Source organism: Equus caballus, chromosome 21, assembly GCF_041296265.1.
Source record: "Equus caballus isolate H_3958 breed thoroughbred chromosome 21, TB-T2T, whole genome shotgun sequence".
NCBI lineage: Eukaryota > Metazoa > Chordata > Mammalia > Perissodactyla > Equidae > Equus > Equus caballus.
The window spans coordinates 17049017-17062811 of NC_091704.1; the positions used below are offsets into that span (position 1 = coordinate 17049017).

General features: G+C 56.9%; 1 protein-coding gene across 4 annotated transcripts in view; it reads right to left on the minus strand.

Annotated features, from left to right (window-relative positions):
• UNC13A (unc-13 homolog A) overlaps positions 1 to 13795 on the minus strand; it is a 61847-nt gene that overhangs the window by 46387 nt on the left and 1665 nt on the right. For all 4 annotated transcript variants that reach the window (XM_070246579.1, XM_023625428.2, XM_070246578.1 and 1 more), the window contains exons 2-7: positions 6139 to 6168; positions 5466 to 5565; positions 3405 to 3522; positions 1585 to 1708; positions 903 to 976; positions 51 to 105 (exon numbers count right to left, since the gene is read on the minus strand). In XM_070246579.1, coding sequence (XP_070102680.1) covers positions 51 to 105; positions 903 to 976; positions 1585 to 1708; positions 3405 to 3522; positions 5466 to 5565; positions 6139 to 6168 — 501 coding nt within the window. The remainder of the gene's footprint in view (positions 1 to 50; positions 106 to 902; positions 977 to 1584; positions 1709 to 3404; positions 3523 to 5465; positions 5566 to 6138; positions 6169 to 13795) is intronic.

The following is a 13795-nucleotide window of genomic DNA, read 5'->3' on the forward strand; positions in this document are numbered from 1 at the left end:
GGAAGGGAGCAGGTCAGCCGATGCCCAGGGCAGGATTGAGCGGTACTTACAGCACTGGTTGCTGGGCACGGGGAGAGGCTTGTCTTGTTCATCTTGGAACGAATACTGAGGAGGAGGGAGGGAGGGAGGCTCCTCTCAGGGGAGGCCAGACGCCAGGGGACCAGCACGGTCCTCTGCTCTGCCCCCTCCTGAGTCCCTCCTCCTCCCCAATCCCCTCCCTCTGGAGGACAAGGATGCAGGCGTCTCCAGAGAAAGAGGAAGACAGAGGGAGACACAGACATGCAAACAGTGAGAAGCAGAGACAGAAAAAGGAAAAAGAGGCACAGATGAGGGAAAGAAGCGGAGAGGAGAGAGGGAGCTGAGGGCAGGGGGCTGAAGGGAGAAGACGATGGCAGGTGAGGTCGGCCAGCAGTCATCATCGTGTGGGTGCTGCCCCCAGAGCCGCCTCGGCTAGCCTGCTGTTTCCTCCCGGCCCCCTGCAGACAGCCTGCTGGGCCACACGGGGCCTTTGCACTGTGTCAGCCCAACCCGAGAAGAAGGGGGAGGCAGCCAAAAGCAGAGGTGAGGGGCTCGAGCTGCTGGGGGAGGAGAGCTCTCCCAAAGGTCTGAAGGTGTGACTTGAGGAGTGGAGGGGAGTGAGACCTGCCCAGGCCCTGCCTCCCCTGGAGGGGATTTTGGCAAACGCAGGACTTGAGTCGACTGAAATCATTACATCGTTGATGGACTGTCTGTTCCTTGGTGACATTGTGGTTTGAGACTGGACCACATGGGTTGCTGATGTAGTCAGGTTACAAAGAGTTAGAGACACAGACAGAAGGGAACACAGGCAGAGAGAAAAGCAGAGCAGAGGACACGGGGAGACACGGAGAGACAGACACAGGAGCAAAGTCCCCCACGCCCACCTCGTCCTGGTCCCGCAGGGCGTTCAGCTGCTCCAGCTTCTTGGCCCAATAGCGCGCCTCCTCCTCAGGAATGTCTGGAAGCACAGCCCCGGCTGGGAGCCTGCCCTCTGCCTCCACCCAGTGCATCCCGCAGGCCCACAGGCTGGGCGCCGTGGTGGGGGACAGGGCAGGACCAGGGGCGCCCCAACTGCCCCCACTCCAGAGCCACCTTGGGGACGGCAGAGGACGGGCAAGTGCATGCATCCTGGCGTCCCAAGGCCGGGGAGCCATGAGTTCTCAGAAGGCTGACGTGGAGAGAAGCGAGCTGCTTCCGGGAAGGAAGGGAGGCCTCCTGTGTCTCCGCCTCTGTTGTCTCTACAGGGCTCTCTCGGCTTCTCTGCCTGTCTCTGTCTCTCTGTCTCTCCTCCTGTCCCCAGCTCACCCCCGCAGCCTAAGACCTCACCGAGGACCAGCCAGGACAGCTCAGACCTGAGCCCTGCCTGCCGAGCGGCATCTGCTGCCCGTTGGCACCGCAGGAGCCGGGTGTGCTCTGCATATGGCAGGCGCGTGTCTGCTGACTAGCTGCCTCCTGGAAACTCCTCTGGGGAGAGGACACCTCATCCTGGGCAGGGAGCGTCATCTGGACCCACTCAAGCCTAGCCACTCTCCTGGGACTTGGAGGGCGTCCTGCGCCCCCCCTTACCTAAGGGGAGCTCGAAGCGGGTGTCAAGGAGGATGCGGTGGAAGGTGGGGTCCTTGGTGCCGCAGATCTCACTGTCCGCCATGATGACCTGAGAGTCCAGCGTCAGCCACTCTCCAGGGCCCTCCTGGGGTGAGTGTGGGGTGGGGTGACAGGGGCAGGTCCTAGGTGAGGCGAGCTGGACCAGGGATTGGCTGCATGCCAGCCAGCAGGCCCCCTACTCTCACACGAGTGCCTCCCTCACCCCATCTCACCCCCACCCCAAGAGCAAGGGTCACGTCCCCACTTTACAGATGAGGAAACTGAGACTCAGAGGGAAGGCCCCAGTCCAGGGCGACGTGGTGGGTCCAGGGAACTCAGAGGCAGGGACCCAGAGAAAGGGTCCCGCGGGATCAGGCAGGGGCGGTCACAGCCTTACACAGCCACTCTCATCCCTGATGAGCTGTTAAGTGGCCCTAGCTTCAGCTAAAACCCTGATGCTCTCACTACCCAGGGAGGAAACCCCCCAAGTGAATGGACCAGTCCCCCTTGATTCAGGGATATGAGCCCTTGAGCAGATGGGGCTCACTCTGAACCTCAGTTTCTTCATCTCTCAGATGAGAATGATGTTCTGCAGCATCTGCTTTCTGCGGCCCCAGAGAGAGGCCGGCAGGGGTGAGGGTAGTAGTCCAGGGTCCCCTGCATGGGTCACTGCTGCCCCGGGTGACTCAGCCTCCCTCCCACTTGGAGGAGCCACTAAGGAACTTCTGGGTCATCCTCAAGGCCTCCTTTTGGATTCACTTGCCTGGACTATTGCCCCCATTTCCTCCCTCTCCATTCATTCATTCATTCATTCAAGGATAAATCCTCTCTGCCTGGTCCCTGCTGGGCAATGTCAGGACCTCCAAGACCCTGAGACAGAGCCTGACACAGACACCCCCAGCCCCGAGGGGTCAGGGCATGGCCAGAGGGAGGGAGAGGGGCTGAGGAAGCCAGTGGGAGGTGAGGAAGGGCTTCCTGGAGGAAGGAGGGGAGGGCAGGGGAACCTGGCTTAGAGGGTGATGAAAGGGACACCTGTAGCCCAGAGGACAGCACATGCGAAGGGTCAGAGGTCATCTTTGGGGCCTGTAAGGGATGGAGGTTGAGGGTGGGTGCGGGTGGGGATAAGGCTGGCAATGTGGGCAGGTGCCATCAAGAAGGCCTCCCAAGGGAGATGGGCAGGGAGGGCAGGAAAGGGCCCTGGGGTAGTCAGACCCTGCTGGAATCAGCACGGAGCGGGTGGGACTGAGGGACAGGAGGCCAGGGAGGAGGTCGAGGTTACTATCTGGGACCCTCGGGGCGGGGCAGCCTTCTGCCCACACACAGTGCTAACTGCCCACAACCTCCCTTCCCTTCTCTTTCATAGGAATACATTTTTAGCTGGGCCCAGGGCTGTGCAGCTTAAGACTACATTTCCCAGATTCCCTTGCAGCTAGCTGGGGCCACATGACTAAGTTCTGGCCAATGGGATGTGAATGACGTACCATGAGCAGCTTCCAGGTTGGGCCCTTAACTGGGAGGGTGAAACCCCTCCCTTGCCACCTTTCCCTCCCCTGATGGGAATGCAGATGTAGTGGTGATCCCCAGCAACCATCCTGGGCCATGAGGTGAATGCCACAAGGAGAGAAAGGCAAAGCAACAAGATGGAAGGTGTGTAGACTCTGGTGACTCTGGAGCCGCCACCACAGCCCCAGATATCTACCCAAACATTGTCAGGGGATGGAGATAAGTGTCTATCTTGTTTAGGGCACTGGCCTCCGGGCCCCTCCCAGGCACTCCTCCCCAGTCTGCAGTCCACCACTCACTTCATTGGACTGGCGGATGGTCCGTAAGGGGATCCACACGGTGCCCACCATCGTGTCCCAGATGAGACCCTTGTTCCACACTTCCACCGTCAGTCCCAAATCTAGGCGGTTGATCTCGCTGTGGAGAGAGGGGACGGGCACGAAGGGGCAGCAGTGAGGGAAGGAAGACTCAGGAAATCGGTTCACTCACATGAGGACACACGGCCAACGGGAATCAAACCCAGGGCTGGCTGAGTCCCAGACTGGAAATACAGAGGCTCTTGTTTCACAAAGGGGAAACTGAGGCCAGAGGACTAAGTTACATGCTTAGGCATCACAGCAGAGGCAGGATTCCAAGCTGGGAGGGAAGAAGGGAGACAGATATCACACATCTCCCGCACCCCGACTCTCCTGGCCCTTCCTCGAGCCCTCAGACCCGAGAATGCTGGCTGAGCAAGGCGGCGCCCGCAGCTGCCATGGCCCCCTGTGATGGCAGGACAAGGGCACTTGCATGTCACCCCTCTCCAATCACGTGGGGACACCCCTGAGCATGGGAACGATCTCACCTCTAAGCACTGTCCCTGCGGCCCCACCCAGAAATATGCAGATTTGGGGGAAAACCTCGGTGAATGTCCAATTCACTGAATTCACCAATTTACCAAAGATTTACCTTAAGGACTGTTCTCCCTGAATATATCTGTTGACTGCGACCTGGTCATTCAGGAACTGGCTCTCAGGGAATTGGGGACCACCCGACGCCTCCCCCTTCACGTCTCCCCTGGAGTCAGAGGGCCGCACCTTCCATCCTTGCCCCGATGCCCCTCTGCTCCAGGACCCCAACTCTGGGCCCTCTCATGGCCTCCACCACTGGCAGTGCCCAGCCACGCTCTGCATAGGGGCTGAGGGCTGGCTGGGTCCAAACCCCAGCTCTGCCAGATGCAGGCTGTGTGGCAGTGAGCAGTGGCTGTGCCTCTCTGGCTGCGTCCTCATCTGTAAGATGAGGGTTACAATAGCTCCCTCCTGCTGGGGCTACGGGCAAAATCAGTTTAATCTTGGCCTCAGAAGAGGGTGTGGCGCGTGCTGGTGACCGTCAGTAGAGCAGGTGGGACAGAGCATGAGGCCCTGGGTGGCTCCAGGTTGAAGGGAGGGTCCAGGTCATGAATTCATTGAGTAATTAGGCAAATATTTATTGAGCACCGACTGTGTGCCAGGCCGCGTGCTTGGCATGGAGGTCACAGTGGGGACAGAGACCAACTGGGCCCTACCCTCCTGAAGCTCACAGTCTGGGGGGCAGGAGCCAGAAATGTGTCAAAAAATCACACAAGTGACTAAAATAACAGTTGGTGGCAAGGTCTGAAATTACTCTTCAATTGCAGTTTGCAGGGGCTGGTCAGGGAGAGTTCTCCTGAGGAGGTGACACAGCTGAGACCCGAAGGACAAAAACAAGCCAGCTGGACAATCTTCCTCAGCAAAAAGAGGAGGATTGGTGGCAGATGTTAGCTCAGGGCTAATCTTCCTCAAAAAAAAAAAAAGTAGAAAAAAAGTCAGCTGGGAGGGGTAAGGAGGGAGAGAGAGGAACAAGTACAAAGGCCCTGGGGCAGGAATCAGCTGGACCTGTGGGAGGACTGGTGCAGACAGGGTGTGGCTGGGGCAGGTGAACTGGGGAGATGGAGGGAGATGCTGGCGGGAAGTCACAGGCTGGGCCTGGGGAGGGGTGGCTGCGGGAGGAGTGTGGGTTTTGTTCTGGGGCTGACAAGCCATGAGCCATGGGCAAGTTTGGAGAGTGACAGGACGTGATTTGCAGTTTTAAAAATATCCCCCTGGCTGCCTGAAGGAGGACAGATTGTGGGAGGCAGGTGGGAGCAGGAGGCCAGGGCGGAGGCTGGCGGGCAGCAGGGGCTTGGCTGGTGGCCTTGAGATAAAGGGAAGTGGCTGGACTCGAGAAGTGCTTTGGAGGCAAAGCTAATGGCTGGACATGGGGCCAAGGGAGGAGGGAGGGGAGTCCCAGACGACACTGGGTGTCGGGCTGTGCTCTGTGGACCAGCAGGGGTGGGGCTGTGCCGGCGGTCACTGCAGACTCACAACATGAAGTCTTGCTCCCAGCTGGGCTGGCTGCCCCGCACGGCGATGGTCGTGCTCTTGACATTCTGCACCTTCAGCGTCACATACGTGTTGAATTTCTCTGCGGTGGTGAGAGCAGAGGTCAGCACAGGAGCTCAGGGACCCCCGTGCACCTTCCCGAGCTCTGGACAACCCACTAGGATCCCCCAGGGACCGCCCCAGGCCCAACATACGGTGCTGCGTCTGTGCCTCCCCCAGGCCAGCCCCCAGCGCACACCCCACCCCCGCCCCAGAGCACAAGGGAGGGGCCTGGGCGCCAGGGGTCTGGAACTTGGGGTGCCTGATCCTGCTGCTTAAAAATGACCATGTCCAGTGGCCTTAGTTTTCAACTGGGAAGAGCGAGGCCCCAGACAGGGGAACAAAATTGGGTATAAGAACCTCTCTTCATCTCCCTGAGCCTCAGCTTTCCCACCTACAGCCTCATCTAAGGGTCTCCACCTTGTCCCTCAGGGTCCCAGGAAGGGCCACTGGCTCAGGGTGAGCCCACCTCCGCTGGGACCCCAGGCCGAGTCTGACACGCTCTGCGATGTCAGCAGGTGTAGAGCCACTTCTCTGGCTCAGGCCCCCTCCCCCGTCTCTCCAAGAGATGGACAGACAGACAGCACAGGACAGGGCAGGAATAGAGACCACTTACCTTGGGCACCATCAAACTTGGCTTTTTTGACTGTGGAGAGAGACAGGGACAGGGAAGGGAGACAGGGGGCGGGGGGAGAGAGGCAGGGAGGAGAAAGACAGAGACACAGAGAGATGCACCGAAAAAGAGACATAATGGGAGAGACAGAGAGGAGAGAGACACAGAAAGAAAGAGGCAGAGAGAAGAGAGGCAAAGACAGAGAGCAAAAGAGATAGATAGAGACCAAACGGGAAAAAAAGCAAGAGAAAGACAAGAAAATCAGACACAGAGACACAGAGACAAGGAGAGGAAGGAGGAAGGAGGCAGGGGTGAGAGGGAGAGAGAGGAGCATCAGAGCGCAGGCAGACGTAGAGGCAGGAGGGAACTTGGACCCTGGGAGCAGTCCCTGCCCCTCCCCCTTCTCCACCATACACCCCTCCAGGCTCCCCCACCCACCCCCAGCTGTGCCTTTACTCGAAGCTGACCGAGATTCAAAAGAAGGAGCTGGGCAGGTGGCAGGAGAGGCCTCTCACAGGAAGGCCTCTGGGATTGCACAGAGGGAGGAGGGGAGTTGGGGAGGAGGAGAGGAAAGCAGAGAAGAGAACTGTCCTTCTCCCTTGTCAAGCCAGTGAGAATTCTCGAACTGTCCAGCTCATTCTGTCCTAATAAATGCTCCCAGAGTTGGGGTCCAATATTTAAAGGAGACTGGGTGACGTGGAACAGAACAACCCACAGAGCTGGCTCCACAACACACCTAGAGACATCCCAGAACCGGCCAGGGGTGGTTAGAGCTTGTCCAGCCCGGGCGCCTGTGAGAAGGGCAACTGGAACATATGCCAGGGCCCCGTGCGGTCCAGGCTCTTCAGATTTGACAGGACCCCACAGTCCCAAGTGAGTCAAAGAAATTCCCCTCCGGCTCTTCCCACAGGACATTCAACCTTCACTGTCAACGCCCCTGGCACCCGGCAGCTGCCCGCAACGTCTGTCTCCACCATTCTCTCTCCGCCTCCCAAAACCTGCTCCCCACACAACTCTCTCTCCTGCTCTCTGAATTTCTTTCCCTCTTTCCTTTTCAAAAGAATATTTACATTTGCAAAGGCAATAAACGCACATTTTACAAAACCCAAAGCAGCCAAAAGATGATACCATGCATGAGAAGAGGCTCTTTCCACCCCGGAGCCCAGTCTCCCCCACCCCCCACGGCCCGCTCCCCCGGACCCTGCAGAGCGCGCCTTGGCAGGCCTGTGCGCGGTGCACGGTTTTATTTCCTACACAAATGGAAGCATCCTGAACCCTCCGTAGAACATTTGTTTCTCAGTACGTCTCACACAGTGTGTGCCAGTAAATTTAAGGATAAATTCCGAGGAACAGAATTGTATTTCTGTTCTTTCTTCTCTTTTGAGAGTCAAGTTTAGCCTTTTTCTGGGCAAATGCTGTGGCCTCCCATCTCATTAGGTATCCCTGTCTCCATCACTCGAGACTTCCTGTCTTGCAAATTGCCTGAATGGAGCTGATGAAGAGAATTCCCATCATGGGCAGGGGAGTGGAGTGACTCTAAACACTTGTCAGTAAACACTGTTTGTTCCCAGCACAGACAGGTGGTGTGTGGGTGTGTGTGTGTTTGGGGGGTTGATGCCCAGAAGCACTGAGTGAGCTCCCCACAGTTGCAGAGCGGGAGATGGAACAAGCACCTTCTGATGCCAACACTAACCTCCCCACAAAAAAGACCCGGGCTTTAAATGTGAGTTGATTGAGCATCGCACCCATCACACCTGGGTTTGGATTTGGGAAGTAGATCGCAGATGGACCCCTTGGCTGGGCACTGGGGAGGTGAGCACGCGTTCAACATGGAGTCAGGTGGAGCTGGGTTCAGCTTACTGTGCCGTGTGACCCTGGGCCAGTGAACCCCCCTCTCTGGGCTTCCATCTCTGTTTTACTCCATGTCTGTCTCTTCTCTCTCCCCATTTTTCTTGATCTGGCCTTTTCTCTCTCTCCCCCTCCTTCTGTTTCTTTCCCCTACACCCAAAATCTGTCACCATGTGCTATCTTCTTCACCTTCCCACTCCAGGTACATGACTACCTGTGCAAAAGCCCCTCTCTTGATGGATGCTCGGCCCCCATCCCACTGGCCTCTTCTCATACCCTCAGCCCCACCCAGTGCACAGGGAGCTCACCCGCCGGCCCCTCACCCCTGGGGCTGAGGGAGACTCAGAGCACTTAGGACTGTGCCCAGCAGGAGCTCCAGGCCTCCCTCCTGGGGAGAGACACAGACAGTAGCCGAAAGGCACACACACAGAGGGACCAACGTGGGGAGAAAGGAAAGCAGGGAGGAAGAGGGGCGTGGATAACAAGACATGAAAGTCAAAGACACAGAGACAGAGGAGAGAGACACATAGATTCCAGTAGGGAGGCCAGGCAGGGGTGATGCCGTGGAGAGGAGAGGCAGAATGGAGAGAGAACAGTTAGGGGACAAGCCCGGGGAGTGGGGAGGGAGTGCCAGGCCCAGGGGGGATCCGAGGAGTGGGCCCCACCCTGCAGCTCCTGCTTTGTGCCCCCTTTTACAGACAAGGGACAGGGCTCAGAGGGGAGGCCAGTTGACCAAGGTCTGTTCTCCATCCTCTCCTCTGGGGGGAGGATCTCTCCCTGTCTCCCTCCTACCGTTCTTTCTCTCTTCCTCTGTCATTGTCTTTCTGCTTCTCCTCCTCTCCTTCTCCCTCTGTCTCTGCCTCTCTGGTCCCCACTCCCTCGGTCTACCCCCTTTCCTTCTCTCCAAGCCTCTGTGGGACAGAAGGTAATGGGCTCAGTTGGGGCCGACCGGCAGTGGGAGATCGCTGGAGGGCAGCAGCTCTGACAGCTGAGGCCAGGCTCAGGCCCCCAGGCCCCTTCAGGGAGCCCAGGGTGAGGACAACAAGGCATGTTCATTATCAGGGCCTCAGAGGGAGGAGGGCTCAGAGGGGAGTGGGGAATCAGGGAAAGGGGCTCAGAGTGGGGAGGAAGTCTCAAGGGTAGGGGGCTCATCGTGGGGTATGGGCATGGGAGAGGAGGGGTGAGGCTAAGAGAAGGGGGCTCTGAGAGCGGAGGAGGCTGCAGGGGCGGGGGGGGGCAGAGGGGGACTCAAGAAGGGAGCCACGCACAGTCAGGAGGGTGGGCTCAGGGGAGGGAAGGGCTTGGAGGAAGGAGGGGGGTCAGAGAGGGGCCAGTGGGAAAGAACTCAGAGAAGGAACATAGTCTCCCCGCCTCTTCCTCGTCAGTAAGTGGAACCCTTGTCATCGTCCCTTCGCTGCCTTCGTCATCACATCTCCTCCCCGCCACCTTCCCCTGCTCACGGCGGTTGCAGTATCGGGGTCACCGGGGCGGAAGCGCCACCCCTCCCGGCGAGCTCCTGGTCACACGCACGAGGCTATTTATAACGAGACTATTTATAAAGCGGGCGCGGAGGGCGTGGGCGACGCGACAGCGGGGAGTGGCGGCGGGAGGAGGCGCTCACCGCCGGCTCCTCTGACGGGCTGCAGGAGACGCCGCGTCACGCCCGGTCAGCCGCCTGCACGGCCTCCGCGGTCCCCAGCCCCCACCCGCACCCCCACCCCCGCCCCCCGTCAGCGCTGACTGATTAATGGGGTTGCACAGGCAGATGCAGATGCTGGCAAGGGCAGAACCGGCGGAGGCGGGAGCAGAGACTCAGGCGCTGCCAAGCTCTGGGCCTCAGTTTCTGCATCTGAGCAATGGGGCCAGGTGGGGCTGGCCGGTCTCACTTCCTTCTCCTCCTCCCCTCTTCTTCCTTTCTCTTCCTCCCTCTCCCCCTTCTTCTTCTCATTATTAGTATCTTCTATTATTATACTATCATTACTACAATTTTTATTACCATTAACACGACTAGTATCACGACTATTTTTATTATTTGGTGGGTTTTAAGTGTGCCCCTGGCCTGGCGGCCCTGGATTCTAATTGAGGTTGGCTCCAGTCTGGGAGCACCTGGTCCATGACCTGCCGGGCCTGGGGTGGGGGGCGATGGGGCAGTAGAGGATTCCAGACAACAAGGGAAGCAGTCGGAAAGCCCCCTGCAGGACATGCTTACCGGGTGTCAGAAGACACTAGAAGGGGGAGCGGGGAAGGGAAGCATGGGGAATTCAGACATAGATTCTAGGATGTTTGGTAGTTTCATATGTGATGCCGATGGTGGACATGCGGTTTGTGATAAGGACATTGGCCCCGCTGGCTTTGCATCTGAGAGAGGACTCTCACCATCCATGGACAGAATGAGCCAGACCCCGACTGAAGCCTTTGGTGAAAAAAACAAACACATCAAGAATCTTGACAGGGATTTCTGTCTCTGTTGTTTACCAAGTACTACTTAGAACTAGGCCTAGCTCATAGCAAGTGCTCATTAAACAGTGTTCAATGAAGGAATGACGTCATGTCCTCCTGCAGCCGCCCTGCCCTGAGACGCGGCCCGAGGTGAGGGCACTGTCCATGGTGCTGAACTCGCCGTCTCCCTGCTCTGTCCGCGGTGCTGAACTCGCCATCCCTGCCTGGGTACCTCCAATGAACTTGGCACCTCTTTTGCGCTCCCCCTCCGCCCCTCCTTCCCCGGTGTACTACTGAGCCCTCCTCAGACTTGAGAACGCTGTGAGCTCTCAGGAAATGTCCTACACCCACGGACCTCCTTCCAGAAAGCTTTTAGTCCCCATTAATAAAAACATCATCATTGATTTTTCCTGTCTTCGGCTCACAGTTATTGAACTTTTCCACAGAACAGGCATTGTGCCAACAGCTCTGTGTGCCTCACCTCACTGGAGTGTTCCAGTAAACCTAGGCAGTGAGCGCTATTAGTATGCCCATTCTACAGATGGGCACATCGAGGAATGAAGAGAGTATGGGACTTGCCCGGAAGTGGTGGAATTAGGGGTTCAAATCCAGATCTGCTGGACTCAGGATGTCCCGGTTGGCACCTCACAGAAGAACTCCACTGTATGCGGGAGGAAAGTGGGATCTATGCTATGGAAGCAGCTAAGATTGCAGCCCTGAAATGAATCATAGCCAACCCTGGAGGGCATCCTACGAGGATGGTGAGAGCAAAGACCTGGATGTACAGCCCACTGACTGGGCGGTATCAGAGTGGGGCAGTCAGGGCAGGGGAACAGCCACGATGAATGGAAAGATCATGACATGTTTGTTTACTGAGTGGATAAAGGAAGGTGATCCTACGACAGATTCTCATCCCCTGGAAGGGACTTTGGTGTCTCCCAGGTCCTGGAGGCTGAGAGGTGGTTGAACTTTCACTCCCCCTCCCCACTCCCAGTAGGTTGTGGAGTCAGACTGCTACATCTCTGGCTCTGCAGCACTAGGAAAGTTGTTGAACCTCTCTGAGCCTCAGTTTTTCCATTTGTAAAATGGGTTGCTGTGAGAATTAAAGAGAGCAATGAGCATAAAAGTTCTCAACACTGCCTGTAGAATGATAGATAAATGGGGCTTATTGTTGATATTATTATTAGTTGTGAGAGAAACTCACCCTCACAAGCATTCGCTAAGTTGTATGCAATATTCATGTATCAAATATTTATGGGACCTTTAAAACATTGAGTGACCTGGCAAAATGCTGTGAGGCACATAGAAAGGTCTAGAACTGAATCCGCACCACCGCGATTTTGCACATACTGTTCTCTCTACCTGGACAACCATCTCCCTTCTGCTTAGCTCCCCCTCACTTTCTGAGACTCAGACAAGTAGGGGTGAGGACAGGGCTGGCTTCCCAGAGAAGGAGAGCCTGCAAGCCCCCCTCCCTGGCTCCCTCAGCCTTTCCCTGTCTCTCTGGCTCTGTCCCCACCAGCATGAGCCCAGGATTGGGGCTGGGTTCCCAGAGATAAGAACAGAACCTGGCACATAGTTGATGCTCAATGAATACTTACTGAGTAAATATATGATTGAATTCATGAAGGAACCAGGTGGTGCTTGGCATGTGCAGCCTCAGAACTCTGCCAAGACCTAGCAAGTGGATAGGGGGAGCAATGGGACTCCACAGAGATGAAGAAATGAGAGGGGGAAGAGAGAAGGCCTGTACAGGGTGGTCTCCTATGTCTTGGTGCAGGCCATGCCTGCAAGAGCTTGCATTTGTGTGTGCTTGCATGTGTATTTGTCCCTCTTACCAGGGCAGGCAGGGGTGTGTGCATGGGTGTGTGCGTGGGTGTGTGCACGGGTGTGTGCATGGGTGTGTGTGTACATGTGTGGAGGGACATGTGCTCATGAGTAGCATCTGAGTGCAAGGAGGCTCTGCATATGTGTGCTGGGGAGTGGGCTGTGACTGTAGGTGGCAAATGCTGGCATGTGTGAGCTTAGGTACGTGTGGGCTTGCAGGTGATGTGTTAAGTAGAAACACATATTGGGATGTGTGTGTGTGCGTGTGTGTTTTGCAGTTGTACAGCATGTGTATTTGTTTACTTGCATACATGTACACACTCATGTGAAACTATATCCATAACATGTGGCTGTATGCAACATCATTCGCCCGTTACTAGCCCCTGTTAGGGGCTACTTTGAATGTCCAGGCAAGTGTTACCAAGTGCATACACACGGCTTGGCATGCACTTATGTGTACACATGTCTATTTATTGGGATTTGGAGTCCTAACAGGCATATATGGGAACATGCCTGCAAGTTAGGGCATGAGCAGATCTTTATGTGACACGGATATTGTGAACACACATCAAACACATGTGGTTACATCTGTGTGTGTGCACGTGCAGACAGGCACGCTTGTATGGCAGGAGCCATGTCTGTGGCAGCAGACTGTGTCCTGTATACATGTATGTGTGTGCGTTCCCACAGGCATGGGAAAGTGCACATGTGTCCATGTGTGTGCAGTCACAGGCACCTAGTCTTCATAGACCTCGGTGGATCCTAAGCATTTCTGTCCACAGAGGGTGAGTCTGGGTATGAACGTGCCAGCCCACATGTGTGCAGGGACAGGCAAATGTGGGTGGGCCCCCAGTTGGGGCAGCAGGTATTTCTTCAACCCCAAGGATGAGCTCAGATCCATGGAAAGCCCTCCCAGCCTAGCTCCACTGCTGCTCTGCCCCCTGTCCCCTCCAGTTCTCCACTCTGGGCATCATCCCCATCCCTCCCAGCACTTCCCCCTCAGCCTCTCCCAGCACTGTACCTCTCCCCCTCACCCTCAGCTTCGCCCCTCCCAGCGACCCCTCCACTCTGCTGGGGACTCCCTGCCTGTAAGTTCCACAGAATCATCCAAAACAATTCTTCCCCTAGGCCTTTTTCTGGAAGCCTCACCCTTCTTCCTGCCCTCCCTTCACACCACCCCCCCCAGCCCAGCCTCCTGATGCGTCAGAGTTAAGGGTGAGATTCCCCCCCTCCCCACCACTGGGCAAACCTTCCAGAGGAACCCAACTCAGAGGGTGTGAAGCAGAGTGAGGCGGGGTGGGGTGGAGCTGTCAGCCAGGAACACCCCCGCTGGCCCCCTCTTCCATGCCCCCGCCCAGGGTGCTGGGCAGCGTAGAGGAGAGGGAGAAGCCAAGAGGGGGCTTGGACGTTCACCTCCCCCTCCCCTTAGGCCTAGTCTGTTGGGGTAGCATGGGAGGCCCCTCCACCTCCCCTAACTCCAGAGGCCAGGGACTGAATGAATTGACTTTTGATTTTTCCGGCCCTTCTCCCCACCCGTGGGGAATGA